The sequence below is a fragment of the Pelodiscus sinensis genome, chromosome 5 (genome assembly GCF_049634645.1).
Source record: "Pelodiscus sinensis isolate JC-2024 chromosome 5, ASM4963464v1, whole genome shotgun sequence".
In the NCBI taxonomy this organism is placed as follows: Eukaryota; Metazoa; Chordata; order Testudines; family Trionychidae; genus Pelodiscus; species Pelodiscus sinensis.
Genome location: NC_134715.1, coordinates 7,266,169 through 7,283,928, shown reverse-complemented (window position 1 = coordinate 7,283,928; position 17,760 = coordinate 7,266,169). Strand labels below are relative to the sequence as shown.

Genomic DNA, 17,760 nt, shown 5'->3' with positions numbered 1-17,760 from the left:
TTCCCAGAACCCATGTGCTAGAGAAGCAAAAGAAAATGCTTAAGAACGTAAGAATGACCATGCTGGGTCAGATCAGTGGTCCGTCTCGCTCAGTGTCTTCTCTGGCCGTGGCCAGTGCCAGACACTTCGGACAGAACGGATCGATCAGGGCACTTCTGAGTGACCCATCCTCTGTTATCCAGTCCCAGCATCTGCCAACTGGAGGTTTAGGGACAGCTGGAGTATGGCTTTGTGTCCTGGACTAGGGGTGTTAAATTTAGGTTAACTGGCCGATTAGTCGATAAGCCTCCGCCTTTGAAGTGTGGCAACAGCCTCAGAGCTAGTGCTACACTTCAAAGGCAAAAGCGCTGTGGGGAGCATGGGGCCAGTGGGGGACTCAAGCGGGCCCCTGTAACCCCATGCTTCCCACGGCGTTTCAACCCCGGGCTCCATGCGGTGCTGCTGCATAGAAACGCCATGGGGAGCCCGGCATCAGGCTCCACGTGGGGTTTCAAAGGGGCAGCACCACATGGAGCCTGGGGTCAGCAGGGGAGTCCCTAGCTACCCCTGGGCTCCATGCAGGGCAGCCACTTTGAAACACCATGTGGAGCCCGGGCACTGTTGTTTTCAAGCATCCCCTTCTCTTTCCCCCGCCCCTCCCCCTGCTGCCTCTTTCTGGCTATATCTAGACTACATAGACTTTTCGAAAGAGGATATGCAAATTCCATCAGAATTTGCATATCTTCTTCTGATCTCACTTTTGAAAGCATATCTTTCGAAAGTGAAAGTAGTCTGGACACCTTTTTTTGGAAAAAAAACCCAAACAAACCTTTTTGAAAAACCGCTCTTCCTTAAAAAAGGTTTACGTGATTTTTTTTCCTAAAAAGATCCTCTTTTGAAAGTGAGATCGGAAGAAGATATGCAAATTCCCACAGAATTTGCATAACCTCTTCCGAAAAAAACTTTGTGTAGATGTGCCCTTAGAGGCAGCAAGGGGGTGGGGCGGGGGGGAGTGATGAGTTGACTAGCCTGTTGATTATCCGATACGCATTTGCTTATTGGATAGTTGGTTAGTCAACTAGTCGCTCACATCCCTATCCTGGACTATATTTTGGGTAACAGCTGTTGGTGGCTCTGTCCTCCTCGACCGTATCTAATGATCTGGTTTATCTGAATAGGCAGGATAAAAGGTGATGTGAATTAACCGAGCAGTAGCTAGAATCCAGTGGATAGAGCTGAGACCTTATCCTTAAAGCTGGAACCTCAGGCAGGAGCTGATTTTTGCGTTCAGAGTTTTGTTTTTATTACCGCATTAAGGGTCAGGGTTTTTCTTGCCTTATCAAAACGGGCAAAGTTTCTGTAGATTTGACAAGCCCCGTTAATATATTTAATAGCATGATTATCATACAAGGAAATCACTGATCAATAGTTTTAAGCAACGTGCAAAACAAGATTTGTTTGCATAACCATGACACCTGAGTGAACTCATGTTGGTCAGAATTTATGCCTTGGAAACTTTGGGGTGGTGAGATATTGGGGTACACCCACGTTAGACTGCGAATGGCAACAGGCAGACCCCCAGTGCGACAGATGATGATGATGATTATTTTTTACTGTGCAGTAGACTACAAGGAAAGAACCTGAAGAGATTTTAATTAGATATTTTAATTAGTTCTGGAATGCCCATTTATGAAAGTTCTGGAATACAACTACTCTGAGTTGAATTTCGTAGAATTTTAAAAGGCATTTTAAAAGGACTGGAATGTAGGAACAAAGATTGATTCATAATGAGAGTTATATTATGGTCATTATTTAGGCGTGAACCTAATAAATAATATAATTACCATTATATGGTAATGATTGGCATTGTTTCACGTGGCAATTTAAAAACTGAAACTGACCTAAAAGAGTGAGTTAGAATAATAGAGGAAAGGGACAGGTGGTTTTGATTTGTTTTTTAAGATGACCTTTGTTTGGGATCTGGATCAAGAAATGCTGGCTGACTACTGAGACACAGATCTCCTTATTTCTTTTGCCAGGTGAACATCAGTTTGTCCTATTCCAGGCCATCAAAATTTTATTTTTTTCTGCACATAGCTTCCTAAAGGTTAATGTATTTCTTTAATCTTAATTAGAAGAACATAATAAAAAAGAAAGTGACTATGGAGCAGCCATAAGCCATAGCTTTCTGGAAGATCCGTCAAATGGTAGAATCGGTGTCCATGTGACTTTTGCCAGCGGCTTATTTCTTTACTGTATGCAGCCAGGTGACTTCTATTCCAAAGCCTCCATTTCAGATGGTATCACTCTTCACCGGCCCTACATTTGTGCTGTTTCACTGCCATTTTACCTCCATTAGGAGTAAGCCTGGGGAAGGCAGTGGATGACTGGAAACTTCATTCACAAGTTTAATTCTTAAACGAATGGTTTGAATCGCAATATCCGATGGCTCGCACATTATCAACCAACCGAACAGTGAAGGTGCTAATGGTGCTTAATGTCTGTGTAAAATCTGGTGTTGGTCATCTTCCCTTCCAACTGCTAACTAATGGTTCTTATCAGCCTCTTTTAACTATTTAGTCTTTGAGACGCTACTAGACTACTTGCATCTGACGAAGTGGGTCTTTGCCCACGAAAGCTTGTGCTCCTACACTTCAGTTAGTCTATAAGGTGCCACAGGACTCCTCACTGCTTTTACTAGACTAATTGTGTTTTAAGTTTTTCCTGTTAGACTCACTCCGCTGTCCCTCTGAAGCTTATCTACTCACTGTCTTTTTTTCTTCCTCCCCTTCAATTTTTTTCCCTTCTCCCCTCCCCCCTTTCCTTATTTAGTCTTGGATCTGGACTTCCAACACTCCAGTCATCTGAAGAAGTGGGGTTTTGCCCACAAAAGCTCATGATACCATCTACATGTTTTGTTAGTCTTTAAAGTGCTACTAGACTTTTTTTTTTTAAAAAGTTTTTCCTGTTACAGACTAACTCGGCTTCTGTTCTGAAACTTTTGGAAAGGAAATGTAATCCTTTATTGGTGGTGTCCTCATCTCCTCCTCAGGATTAATATCTCAACGGAATTGGCCATCTATGCTCTTCTGTTTCATATAAATTTCCCTGTGAAGTTGGCGTTTTCCACTTAAATGATGACTAGGAATGTTATGCTCTCTCCTGGAAGCCTATTAAAATCCTCCTGCTCAATCAAAGGGGAAGTTAGGGTGATCACCCTGCCTCTTGACAGAGACCCCCTTATTTTGGCTACTGCTACAGACACATCCCCAGGGTTTATTGAAGTAGTTCTGAAGAGCTAAAGTTTGTTTCTGGTTTGCACCTTAAAGGGCAGGTATTTTAAAAAAAACAACCTGTTAAGAGAAGAATTCCTTCCATCTCTCTGCAAAGTAATCAACTCCCCGCCAAATTTAGTTCAGTTTCTACAAGCTGATGGCTGCTTTACTAGCAACATGCTGTATATTTTTTTCTGTATAAACATTTGACAAACGTGTTGTTTAATGTAAACATTTGTTTTCTGCTTCCTTTGTTATGGTTATTGGAACATGTTTTTGTTTAAATGGCAGGGACAAAAAAATGAATGGATTTGCATTCATTCTCTTCAGCAACCATGGCCCTGGTACACACAGTCAATTGGCAGGAGAAAGGCAGGGGGAGTGTTTATGGGAGTGCCTTGTTACAATATTGGCAGCACATCCTGGACCAGCAGACTGAATTTGCTGGCCTGTTAGCCAAAGTGGTACATGTAGTCAGAAAACAATGGACCGTATAAAGGTCTTGACAGGTATCTTTCCTTGCTAGAATATCACTAAGCAGGTCTGATTCCACTGTTTCTGCTAAAAACTCAAATGTAACAGATTTTAAAACATCCAGTTGTTTTCAAAATATCAAATTTGATCTCAATAATGCTCCCTGCTTTTCTGTCTTACCATTATGGTTTAGTGATTTGGAGTTTTATCTGTGGTCCTTTCTTAACTGGGAGGGGAAGAGTGTATAGGGTTCAAATAGAGCCTTTGTAGCCTGCTTGCTCTCTATGTGTACCGATGATTTTCTCAAGTTCAGTTCCCTCACATTATTAGAAGAAAGCGCAGTGACATTTTTTTAAGCAGCACACAGAATTTAGACAACATCCTTCCTTTTCAAATGAATTGATCCCCTAGATTGCTTTGAAAATCTCAACACCACTGCAGAAATCTGGAGGTTGTTCACTTATGAAGTCATCGTTCCCTCACTGCAGTCACTAAAGTCCCGCACTGGTTTCCTGCACTTAGAACAGGATCTCTGATACAGCAGTGTGATAACTGCTGGTAAACATTGACTTTTGGCACTGTTTGGCTTTGATAACCCTTGTAACTTAAGTGTGCTGTCTGTCGCTTGAAGTCAGTATGCTCATACATGTTTCACAATAGGGTCTTACAACTAATGCTAAGCTGTGGACTGGTTTTATGAAGGGGCATCTTGGATTTCTAAAGTTTTGTAATGGTGCAGACTGTCATGTAAGCTAGCTGGGGGTGACTTTGCAGAAAAAGACACTGTCATAGTTGTTAAGGTTAAATGAAAGGGTCTTGGAACAGAGTAAGGGCTTGCATTATATGGAGGAATGTATGGCATTCGTTTTATGAATAACTATCTCTTTCCTAAAGAAATACGACCTTTCAAAAGTGCTGAGCATCCGCAAATGAGAGCTGTGGGTACTTTGTAAATCAGTCCATAGAGAGAGAATGCATGTCATGTATCCAGCCGGAGGATGATTTGAGGCCTTCATTTCTATGATGGATATCAAGTAACTAGTCGCTTTGTTTCTGCAGATACTCATTTCACATTGCATTTGCCTTCACACTAACTGAGACTTGTTAAAAGTGCCCTCTGTGATAATGTCTAGACCCATATGCACAAGCAGCCTAGAACTGTTGGCCTTCCGCTGTGTCTGGACTTGCCCTGCTGTAACGGGATCTGTAGCAGAACTGCTGACTCCCCCTTATAAACTGCTGTCTTGTTTTTTAGGGAGTTGCTCCATGCCCCAGCTCTTTCTGCTGTTGCCATAACAATCTTCCGGGGTGTCAATGGACCATTCTGTTTTCTAAGACACCGCTACAGAGGTCTTGGGCACGTGATTGCCTTGTCAAAACATCATCTAATAGAATAAGAGCAGTATTGAGCTATTAAAAATCGCACTAGACAATGTGTTTTGGGGGGTTGTTTTTAAAAAAGGGTGTATTCAAGTGAAAGAACAAACATTGTAGAACTTACACGTAATATTATTTGGGTGGTGTGTACCCGCTCTAATTTTTGCCGGTTTGTATTACTTTCTGCGGCTGTTCTCAGCCTATTGATTGATTTGACTAATACCCTTTGTATGGAGTTATTTTGCGGGTCAGTGGACACCATACGTTTTCACCCCTCCCCCCAAAGAGTGTATGTGCATGTTTTGTGTATATGGTGATCATTTAATTACTGATGGACTTTTTGCAGTTTTGACCCCCTCTTAGATTGCTCACAGGTCTGCCTATCCCCTTTATTTGTTAGGTCACTCACCACTGTTATATATACCTATGGGCAGCAGCTACACTGATAAGTCAGCCTGTAAAGGTCATCAGGTCATACTCTGGCAACTTCTGATCAAGACGATTTGTGGGCCTGTGTCATCATTCTAGAGCCCTGAGCAGCCCCTGCAGCTCTAAGACGTTTGTGATGCTATGCCTGAATGCTATCCCAATCCTTGCCTGTCTCCTTCCACAGAAAGGTGCTGGCTATCATCTGGATTTGTTTTGGGTGGCCGTGCTGATGATAGTATGTTCCTTCATGGCTCTGCCCTGGTACGTTGCGGCTACTGTGATCTCCATTGCCCACATTGATAGCTTGAAGATGGAGACGGAGACCTCAGCGCCCGGAGAGCAGCCCAAGTTTCTGGGAGTGAGGTACGGCAAATCAAAAGCGGCCTTGCAAAGATCAGTGTGTGATGTAAATGATCTAGAACCAAACAGGACAACGGCGGGAGGTGGGGGGGGGGAGGAGCTAGGTGTTGGATTTACAGCACATTTTCAACTCGGCTGAGAGATCTTTAGAACACTGTAGTCCTCATTGGTTTTATCCACTTAGAAGTTTGGTAACTGAGGAGACTCTCTTCAGGGTTGTTTTCTAAAAAGGGAAAAAGTTGCCTTAAAATTTAGGTATGCAAGAGAGAGAAGGGGACACTGAAACTTTTAATAAGCAGTTGTATATTCCCCCCTCCATCCCCCCCCTCCCGCCCCGCTGCTTTGTGAGAAGACTATGTAGGCTGAGATTGTTCAAAGCTGACTAGGAGACTTGGCCACACAATTCCCACAGAAGTCTGTCTAAATTTCCTGGTTAGCTTTGAAAAGCTGATCAGTAATGTTAAGGGCAGGCATAAGGTGATCTGTAATAAGGGCAGGCTTTCTGAAGACGAGGAAGTGGACAATACCATTACAGATTATTTTGTAATTGGAAATTAGATGAACACACATTAATAAATACAGTGGCCGAAACATTAAAAGTTGGGGTGCTTACAGCAAGCAGATCTACTTAATCAGGCAATTTAATGCAATATTAAGAGAAACATGCAAATACGCGTTGTTTTCATTAGCAAAATGGGGGAAGGGGGAGGAGCATATTCAACATGTGTGTGTGTGATGTTTCTGGCTTACCATTGCCACCTTCCTTTGAAAATCGGGCTTCAAAAACTAATCTTTAGAGTGTAGTAGTGGGCAGCCTGCAGCTGGAGACTCAACTCTGCATGGCCCACGAGATGCTGCTATGGGTCCATCGGCACTGCCCACAAATTCTGGGTATGCAAGCGCAGTTAGCAAAACTGCCCTGTCCCAGGAGACTTTCTACAACAATAGTACAGTCCACTGAGAAAAAGGAGGGACACCCATGAGGCCCACTCACTAGCCATCGCTGCTTTAAGACCTATGGGGTTTTTTGAGACTTGACTAGAGAACGAAACCTAGGTTAAAGCAGGAGTTAGACTGGTAATTGTCCTGTTTTGCTTTCAGGGAGCAGAGAGTCACTGGAACCCTTGTATTCATTCTTACTGGCGTGTCCGTCTTTATGGCTCCCATCTTGAAGGTAACTATGTTAACTTTTTGCCTTTTCCATCTTGGGACACTGAAAGATAAGGAAGCTTACCCATATTGCAATAGCAGACTATTTATTTTTATTATGAGCCTTCCATAGCGATACGATGACATGGGAGATTATAATTATTGATGTACTTTTTATAATTTAGTGCGATCCTAAAATAGACGTTTTAGGATGAAAAAATCTGTACAGTGCTGCCAAGAAATGTTAAGGTTGGTTTGGTGGTGGTGGTGGTGTTGTTGTAATATAAGAATTACTTCAAATGTCTGTGTGCAGCACTGTTACGTTGTACTCCATATGTTTCATGCATTTGCCACATACATGTGCTCATGCAAAATATACCGCAGACAGTTTTAGAGGGCTTGTTGGAGCCAGGCTGGAAGCATGGTTAATGTCACAAAGTATTTGCTCCACGGGGGACTCCTCTTTACTGTGAATATCCAGTCAAGAAAAAGAAATGGGAAATGATCTAAGCATATTTGTTTAGCCATTTACATACTGCTTTGCATCACTGGACTGGCACAAAGCAATCCTAGTATACTACTGAATCTGGCCCGTGTACCTAGAGTCAATGCAAGGTGAAGGAATGGCAGTATTGTTGTACTGACTATCACAACCGGAGGGTTATGTGTGACAGAAACAGTTTCAAACAAATTCCCTTTCCAAACTCCCCTAGAAGCCAGAGTGACTTCACTTTATAGTCGTATGTACCAGGAAATCAATCGGCATATACAAAATAAGACCAGTCCTGTAGCCCATCCTGTTAGTACTGAGGATTCCAATTCCTGTAATAAACGTTAGTTACCATGGCTGACTTTTGAGTGATCTCACGTATGCGCGTAGAAAATTGGCATTTGGCACCTTGCTCATGGTGTGTGTTCCTCACCCAGAGTGTAGACATGACTTAGATGACAAAGAGTATAAAGAATTACTGGATTTCACCAGCTGTTAGGAATTCAGTTCTCTTGGCCATTCTGTATACTGGCCATCTAGCAATACTCTGGTGCATGCTCTAAGCTTTTTCCCTGAAACCAGCAGTATGTGCAGCCCTCAGAAATACTGCACAGCGTGTGCATATGAGGAGGGTGAGAGCATAGAAATGCAATTTCTTAACCTTCTGTTTTCCTGATAGACAGCTAGTAGACTTTCAGCCCAGGTACTGCTCAACTCTGCCTCTGGTTAGTCTTGAAAACTCATTCCCTTTGGGTTTTTGTCGGTTTGCCACAATGTAAATATTTGCCTATTTATCGAGAGCTGGGGTTGATTTGTATACTGCTCCATACATCATAGAACTAGGGAAGCTAGTTACTGATCTCTGGTGCAGGAACTCTTTTCCTGGCGTATTAGACTTTTGTGATGACGATTATTTATTTATAGCATCCAAGATGCAGGCCGGGGGTGGGGGCAGGAGGACAGGAGAGTTGTACCAAACAAGTCCCAGTCCTGCAGATACTGTTCTGCATTGCGCCTGTATCTGTATCACACATTATGATCTAGAAAACAATAGCAAGGGGCATAGTAATTCAGTGATGCAATGGGTAGGTATTAAGGGGGAAGGCAAATGAGAGCTTTATCTACGTTAATCAGAGAGCAATGTTGTGGAAAGGCATGAAAGAGCAAAGGGAAAGATGTGACGCTGGGGTAGAGAAGAGGCAGTAGAAATGAATACAGGAGATGAGAGCAGAGGCCTAGGAAGGGACCAGTGGAACAATGCCTTGAAGAGGAAGAAAAAAAGCTTTTAAAAAAAATAAAAAACTAGCCTGTTCTGAATTTCAATGGCTGGGTTTACTCCTAGTAAATTCCTCCTCATGGTGGCTCTTAACTCTTCCCCCCACACACTTTGTCTCTTTAATTTCATGCTTCAGTTTGATGCATTTGGTTATTAGTGTGTGGCCTTGCCCTGTAGAAATCTGTTCCCTTCCCCCCACTGAGCTTTTTTTATTTCTAAGCAAGACTTGCTCTGTCCCGTGACCGTTGTACGTGTTTGCCCAAAGGATGGGTCTGTGCGTCTGAGGGAGGGGCAGTAGGATAGAGCCGTAGGATTCCCAGTAGGGTCAATAGGAGTTACCTGGCTCAAATTCCAAGATCTTTAACAAAACTCTGCAGAAACTTTCCACCTGTCTCACTTTTTAAAGAAACTGTCTTATTCCTTAGGCTACACCTACACAGTGGAACTATTTCGGGATACTGGAGGTATCCTGAAATAGCTATTCCGCATCTTAAGAGCAAGCCCGTTCTATTGAAATATAATGGGCTTGCTATTCTGCCGTCCCTGTAAACTTCATTGCACGAGGGATAAGCGATGTTTTGGAATAGCGAAATTTGGTGCTGTGTAGTGCAAATTGTGTAGCTTATTTCGAGGGAAGGGGGCTGTGTAGACGTACCCTTAGACACCACAGTAATGCCAACAAGACAGAGTAAGGCTCATTTTTCTCTTCCCTACAGCATGCTGCCAGAAGGCTGTGGCAAGCAGGCTGCAGGAAAACCATTTAGCATTTAACACTGAATATATATATGAATCACACTCAGTGAAGCAAGTGCTGCAAAGCCACAACAAGGGATTAATGTACCACAGAGAGACTTGCAGAAGGTGGTGGAGAAATGAGGCTTCGTTGAGAAATGGGCAGCTATTCTCATGCAGGCCTTGATCCTGCACAGATGTATGCATGCTTAACTTTAGGCATCTGTTTTTAACTTCAGTCCCGTTGACTTCAACACCACTACTTGTATTTTTAAAGGGTGTGTGTGTGTATACGTACATAAGTGTTTGCAGGATCAAGGCCTTAAAGAAGTGCTTGGCTGCCACCGTGTTTATAACGAGCAAACGGTTAATAACATTGCAGTGGGGGGCACCATAAAACGTTCTTTTCTCCCGCTGGAAAGTGGGCATTTCGGCTGGTTTAAGAAATGTCACTCACAAGAAAAATCGAATGCAGTCTCCATTGAGAGAAGCATGCAGCATGCTGTGCCTGCCCTTCAGTGGTGGTTGCCCGGCATTGCACTACCTGCTTTTCCCACCATAGGGGATGGGATGCAGGAGCTACTCTTTTTTAAAAGTTTGGTATCAAATAAACCATATCAAGGCTTTTCAGCAAGATTTGTATTTGGCCTCTAGTCAGATATTTTGATTACCAGCACGTTGTGTTAGTTACACACAACTTTGCTGCTCAGCTGAGAGGCACTTTCATTTTTTGGCAGGCGGCGTGGTTATTTTGCTGCTGATAAAGGCTTGTTGTCAGAGGCTAGGGTACCAGATTAAAAAAAATCATGTTTAATTTCTCATGCACTGCCATCGGTTGTGCAGCATGCTGCACAGCTGAAAACCTGCTTCCATCCCATGCTAGGGGGGATTACATTCAGTGCGGGTGGGGTGTGAATTGATTCCTTTGTATCTCCTGCCTCGGAAGGCTATCATGTGTGTATTAATCAATGGATATTTGTAAGGCACTTTAAGAGCCTCCAGTTTAAAAAGTATGCATCTGACGAAGTGGGTCTTTGCCCACGAAAGCTAATGCTCCTACACTTCAGTTAGTCTATAAGGTGCCACAGGACTCCTCGCCGTTTTTTCAGTTAAAAATAGATCCCAATCAAGTAGCTGGGCTGGATACTTGGCAGATAACATGGCCGGTTAAAATAGCCTGTATTGAGGGGAGCAGGAGGACACTTAAATGGTGGATTTGCTAACGTTGACCCCTCCAAGCCATGTAAGGACCTACTCCCAGCCTGCCTCCAGTATGCAGCCTACCCTCTTCCTGCAACAGAACATTACCCATCCCACCACGCAGGGGCCTCTTGTGTAGGGTGGGCCGGGCTTGCCACCAGGTGAGTGCAAGGTGGCGGTGAGGATTGATTAGCAGGCCGGTTGGGCAAGTGAGAGTGGTGACTCACGATTGTTAGCACCTGACTAGTTATGAATTAACGTGGGTTAAGGATTGGGCAGAGAATAAGCTTTGGTTCACTTTGTTATCTAATCTCTGGTTGCAAACTCTTAAAGGAACCACTTTTCTTTTCAGACTTCTAGTGTTTCCAGAAGCTGGAAACTTGCTGGCAATAGAAGTCTCTCTCTATTTCAGCAGCTAGTCTCATTCGAAATCAAGCAGGTCAGGGGCACCAGCTCATTTTTCAACGTGAAAAGTTTTTATACCCTTATTGGAACATGTCTCCTAGCCCCCTGACTCTGCCTCCAGGCTGGGCTGGCTTCACTTCCCTTCTCTGATGGGCAGACTTTTGTGCTATAATGAGCCCTGTTCTCTCAACGTACCTTAAGAGTGAGCTCCCTTTCCCTAAAACGTGGCATTGCTCTTTCGTGTTTGAAATTCAAGGTGAGCACAGGAAGTGAATGATGTTACTGTGTCCCAGCCAGATGACTGCTTTGAGGTTATTCACTGTGGTTTTTCCACCATTCTTTTCTTTTCCTTAGTTTATTCCCATGCCGGTGCTCTATGGCGTCTTTCTATACATGGGTGTCGCTTCCCTTAATGGAGTGCAGGTAAGTTCCCATAGCAACCAAAGCCCTTCTGATCTGTAAGGGTAGATTCTTTAAAGGACCTTGTCAAGAGGATGGTAATCATTAACATTGCTCTTATTTTAACTGCCTCTCCTTTCCCTGCTCCTCCACCTCATTTTCATTCCAAAAGCTCCTACCAAGGCTTCACAAATATTACCACACGCGTGTTGCCCTGTCGATGGTACCAAATAAAAGCTCCGTTTCCACCGGAGAGCCGCAAGTTCCAGCCTTCCGAGCAGAGGCAGTGCCATGTGTTCCCAGGGGGTGATTAAACCCAGCTCTCCGGCCACTCGCTCGCTGACACAGAACCTGAGAACAGCGTGTGCTCACTTGCCGTAGTCCTGCTTCTTAGATGGCTCGGGCCTGTAACTGGGCCTGCTGCTTTGCATTAGAGACAATCGAGTGAGCAGGATTTATTGTGGTGGTGTTATTCTTTGCCGTGCACTGGTGGGAACACTGCTATTCATGTGCTGAGCAAAGCCGAGCCCCCTGGCTTTGTCCCTGAGGAAATGTTACGTAAGGGAGCCTTTCTCCCAGGGCAGCTGCTTTAATTGGCATTAGGAAGCTGGAAGAGGTTCTGTTGTTTTCTATTGCCCACTAATTGCAGGCTTCTTCACCCCTTAGCAGTGTTTTAATGGGAGAAGACGACATGTTCTGAGGATGCCACCGACATTTATTTAGGCCTTTATAAAAGGGCCTTGCCTTTCATCCTCTGGATGGAGGTTGAACCTAGTTTCCGAGTCGGCCAGAAGCGGGCACCAGGCCAGGCCTCCGCAGGGGACAAGCAGTCTATTTGTAATGCTCATGACTGCCTGGGTCTTCCAGGTGGAATTTCTCTCACGCTGTGGCCACGGAATGTTTATCAGCTGTCCCAGGATACCTGAGCGACAGGAAATCCTGGCTCGGAGAGTCATTGCTGTGGGGTTTTCAGTAGGGCCAAAGGCACCTTCTTTCTTACCCACGCATCAGCCTGGTTTGTTTCTCTTCACTGGTAGCAGAATCCCCATCCTCACAGCTCCTCTCTTACTTACCACCATCTGAAAAGGGCATTGCTTTTAAACGCTGCATGCCCGAGAGTCTGGGGAGACAATCTGGAGCTGAATTTGATGACTGTCTAGTGTGATGCTGTGAAGACTTTGAGCACTCACCTTAATCCCCAATTTCCTGGCCGCTATTCTGAGAGGCCATCATTCTTGACACAGAAAACAGAGTCAGGGCCTCAGCTGTTGGCAGGCAGTGCCTCTCCTATAGAACTCTACCCTTTGCGCCAGCTACGGCTCTGGCCTCCAGGCTCTCGTTTTACACACTGCCTAATGCTTCCAAACCTGGAGGCCTAATGTTAGGCACCTAAATCCAAGCTTAGGCACCTTCAGCGTCACTGGCCTGACTGTGCTATGCTGGGCAGCCGCAAATCACATTGAAATCCATTGGAGCAATAGCTTTTTAGCCCCCCTGAAAACTTTGTTAGCTGCCAAAATGGATTTAGGGGCCTAACTTTAGGCACCCAAGTAAAAAAAAAAAAAAAAAAGCCCATTGTGCAGTAAATAAAGATTCCATTAAGAGGGAAACAACTCAGCCCATTGTGTGCATGTGTGTCTGCTGTTAATGCAAAAAGAGTAGATCACCATTGGTTCACAAAGTAAGGGCCCACAATGACTTTATCACGCCATTCTCTGTACCCGGGACTCTGAATATTGTATCATTTTAATTTTTTCTTTCTTCCCTCTCCTGCTCAGTTCATGGATCGTCTGAAGCTGCTTCTGATGCCTCTGAAACATCAGCCTGACTTCATTTATCTGCGTCACGTCCCGCTGCGCCGGGTCCACCTCTTCACGTTCCTGCAGGTGGTGTGCCTGGCCCTCCTCTGGATTCTCAAGTCAACGGTGGCTGCTATAATATTCCCAGTCATGGTAGGTGGCGCTGTCCTGTTTCTACTGCATTTCGGCCTCCCTTTCCTAGTAGGGCTGGTCCCTTTAGTTAGACTGCCCCGCAGGGCCCGTTGCAGTGCTAAGCTCGTAGACCCTTAGCAAAGAGCTTTTGTCACTCCATCCATCACGCTGATCACAAGACAACCAGGGGAATGCCCTCAGCACCCTTTACTCTTTGTGGTCATGGTTGCTTTTTTGCAAATCTTTTTGGGGAACATGAGTTGATGAAGTTAGGTCCCCCCCCCCCCCCCCGCAGGAAACCACAATTAATTTGAACCATTCACACTGCCACAATCAGGTTTCCCACCCCCAGCTGTGCCAGCATGTAAGAGGTACATTTTTTCCCTTGATAGTCCACGTTAAATACTGCACAGTCATCTTCCCTGCTTCTCCATAACCCAAACTGACAAAAGCAAAGGAATTTGAGGGCAGAGCTGTACTCGCTGTCCTTTGCTTGTGTGCTGCTGTAACTCAGGGTGGGGAAATTGAAAAAGTTAATTGGCTAAGTCAGGAATGGGAAGTCAACTTTTATCATGGCTTTTCTTAAAACTGTGTGTCATAAAAATTAACACTGGTTCATTTACTCATTCCGTCTTTGGGGGAAAGCTTTTTGTTTTTCGGTATTAAATCAGTTGCACTCTAAATTGTTGCATAAATGTAAACCATTGAAGGACACAATTCACTCGGTTATAGCACTGTGCATACGTACAAGGCTTACTTAGTGGTACTTACTTATAGAAAAGAACCAAGTGCACCTGGTAGCACCACAGACCAGGAACCCCAAGGCTCCCGTACTTCAGGGGAATTCAAATGCACACTTTACAGCAGGCTCCCTCTTTTTTACAAATCCCCAAACCTGAAGCCATGCCTATGCAAACACATGATCCTCGGAAGAGTTCAGCTGCCAGATTAAACAGCACAATTTAGGCCCTTCTCAATTACGTGTTTTATCTCTGATATAACTAGAACTCTTGGAAATGAAGATTTCATCCCAAACCTACTATGACCGGAACAATAGTGCCATTTATCTACACTCTGTTGAGCGTAGCCTCCAGCTTAAAGACAGATCGGATTTCAGCTAGGCTCATGCTGGATGGCTCGTCATGAAACCAGGGATAAACCTACCTGATTTTAGGCTTAGGCCTTATCTCCACTGACTGGAAGATCGCTCCAATGATCAATCTTCCAGGGTTTAAGTGGATCTAGTAAAGACCCACTAAATTGAATGCAGAGGGCACCACTGTCAACTGTGATACTCCTTGCTTTCGCAAGGAGCAAGGGAAGTAGTTAGGAGTTTTTCTCATCAACCACCCACTGTGGAGCTGTCCCAGAAAATCGATACAAGGTAGATTGACTCCAGATACGCAATTCACATAGCTCGAGTTGCATTTCTTGCATCAGTCTTCTCCACCAGTGTAGATCTGGCCTTAGTTAATAGGTGAGTGAAAGCCCAACAGTAGTTGCACAATGTATAGTGTATCTAAGGAGACTCATTTATTCTTATTCTTGTGTCGATGCTGTTAGAAGGAACAAAGCTGATGCAATTAAGAAAATTCACTATGGTTCCACTGTGAAACATTCCTATGTAGAAAGATACCTTTAAAATGAGTATCTCTGGACTGCTGGAATATTAAGAGCCCCAGCAGACAGTGAAAATCCATTAGCAAAGGCATCTGAGAGAGACAGAGCTGCAATAAGCAGAGTTCTGAATGCACTCCCATCACAGACCCCCAGTTTATTACGCCTGTGCAAACCCACGAAAGGCAATGGGGCAGCACTGGGGTGAGTGACAGCCCACCATGGCCTGCAGAGATTCAGTTGCTGGAGATGATTCACAAGCAGGCAAGAACCCAACTCTTCTTGTAGCTCTCAAGCTGAGTTTGAAGGACTGGCAATTAGAGAAATCAACCGTCTGTTTACTTGGAACCCAAGCACCTTTTAATACAGACCCAAAAGCCATGGGACCCCTCAATGCCTTGCTTTCCAAAAAAAACCCTTAAAAACAACAAATAGTCTAGTAGCACCTTAAAGACTAACAACACATGCTGATGGTTTCATGCGCTTTCGTGGGCACAGCCCACTTCATTTTCAGGGTAGAATTGTAACTTATCTGTGGCAGGGCATAGTGTATCCCTGTATATTGTTGCTGTTTACACTAACACGTGGTCACCTAAGATACTGAAATCTGGAGCCCAAATCAGCTGCAGGGTTTAGACGTCCAACCTGACATGCGCTATTGCAGTAGCCTGTCAGCTTTCAGCCGTGTTAATTTGCAGACAGGGCTAAGGCATTTTGCAATAAGAACAGGATCAGATCAAATATACAGGGTTAAAGGGGAGGTGCTGAATGGATGCTAACATTTAAATAAGAGAATGCTGCATTTCTGTCCCTGCAGATCCTGGCGCTTGTGGCAGTCAGAAAAGCCATGGACTATTTCTTCTCCCAGCATGACCTGAGTTTCCTTGACGACGTCATTCCAGAAAAGGACAAGAAGAAGAAGGAGGACGAGAGGAAGAAGAAAAAGAAGAAGGGCAGTTTGGATAGTGACAATGACGATGTAAGGAACCTCCTGCAATAGTGATGTAGTAAACTCTGGCTAGCTAATGCTGGGGGTCCCTAGGAGCGCTCCTTCCGCATGGCGCGGTGCGCTGGCCGCTCCATCCAGTCCTGCCAAGTTCAGCTCAGACTCAGCATGATGTTTACCTGCTGTAGTCTCCGGGCCCTGAGCTTGTCCTCCTTCAGCTGTCCCCAGTTCCTGCTGGGTGGCACTTCCATATCCAAGGACGAAGTCTTCCGTTTCCGCAGGCGTACTAGTCTCCGCGTCTGCTGAAATGTTACGTGTGCCGAGAGCGCTCTCTCCCCTAGTCTGTTTACCGCCTGACTTCCTTTCACTTTAGGCTTGTTACGGTGCTGGCTAGGATGCAAGTGCTTCGGGCGAGCAGCTCCACTATTCTGGGGGGGGGGGACCCCACTTGTTTGGAGTACAGGCAGTCCCCGGGTTACGTACAAGATAGGGACTGTAGGTTTGTTCTTAAGTTGAATTTGTATGTAAGTCGGAACTGGTACATATTGTAGGGGAAACTCTAGCCAAACATTTCTCCAGAGCTCAGTTTTATTCTCCCACACCTCACTTCCCTCAGTCCTTTATTCTCAAGCTGAGGTGTCTGCTGAGAGAAGCCGCGGAGGACGCGGGCGGCGGGACCGCAGCGCGTCTCGGCGGTCTGCTGGGGATGGGGGCGCAGCTAGTGCGGGGTTGCCTCAGCCCGTTTGTAAGTAGGGATCTGATGTAAGTCAGATCCATGTAACCCGGGGACTGCCTGTATTCCTCTGCAGTTTTTCTAAAATTCTCAAAGATGAGCCTTCCTTAGTCACATTCTGCAAGGTGTTGTTTGTGGCTGGTAATCCTGGTTTGAACATTGACAGAGAAGTGCCTGTCTAGAGCGTGTTTTCCTGGGAGAGCTCATCTCTGCTTGCGGTGTGCATTAAAATAATGAAGCATAGTTGCTAATGTTGGAGCAGGTTACTGCGCTGAAGACCATGTGCCTTAGAATATGATCATTGTTTTTTTGTTACGTATGGACTGAAACAAAACCGCTGCGTTTGTGCCTTTAAAGCATTTTCCTCCCAAGGCTTACTTTGAGGTCACGTCTGTCAAATCACAGTAGCGCTTCTGGAGTTGGCTCTTTTCAGTCTGGCCTCTCTTTTCCCTCCTGCCGCATGACAGTGGGAAAGGACAATGCGGCTTTCATTCAGTATAATGTTGCCGAGTGCTTGGGGGTTTTGGGCGGGTGATGGTGGGGTTACTACTTCCTCTGCTCTGTGAAGAACCTGATTCCTGTGGCTGATAGAGGAAGGACACTCCCCCCATGAGGAATGCTGCTGCTACTCCTAGGAGATGAAAGAGGTGAAAAAATTGGCCCCTTATATCTAGAAATTCCATGTGTGTGCTTGTACAGTGCACCTCATTCTCTCACCGGTCGGCCCATAGGAGGTAAGCATCAATGCTGCTTCCAGAACCCATGTTCAGCTGATGCGTTGGACCAGCTCATGTTGTTATAATAGCCCCAAACGTCATACATTTTTCCTTGCCTCCGTGCCCAACAGCATTCCACGTACGTCACTGTAGCTAAACACACTGTGTCTAATGACAAGGAAATTAACTGATTGCTTTCTAACGCTTTTGGGGATTATAGCAATCCGCCTGAACGCAGGATGGTGTGACTGTTACGTATTTACTCAGGCTCA

At 44.9% G+C, this 17,760-nt stretch overlaps 1 protein-coding gene across 7 annotated transcripts in view; it reads left to right on the top strand.

Moving 5' to 3' along the window:
- Nucleotides 1–17,760, top strand: part of SLC4A4 (solute carrier family 4 member 4) — a 242,172-nt gene that overhangs the window by 214,555 nt on the left and 9,857 nt on the right. For all 7 annotated transcript variants that reach the window (XM_075929409.1, XM_025178447.2, XM_075929408.1 and 4 more), the window contains exons 19-23: nt 5,719–5,897; nt 6,996–7,068; nt 11,501–11,569; nt 13,324–13,497; nt 15,911–16,072. In XM_075929409.1, the coding sequence (XP_075785524.1) occupies nt 5,719–5,897; nt 6,996–7,068; nt 11,501–11,569; nt 13,324–13,497; nt 15,911–16,072 (657 nt within the window). The remainder of the gene's footprint in view (nt 1–5,718; nt 5,898–6,995; nt 7,069–11,500; nt 11,570–13,323; nt 13,498–15,910; nt 16,073–17,760) is intronic.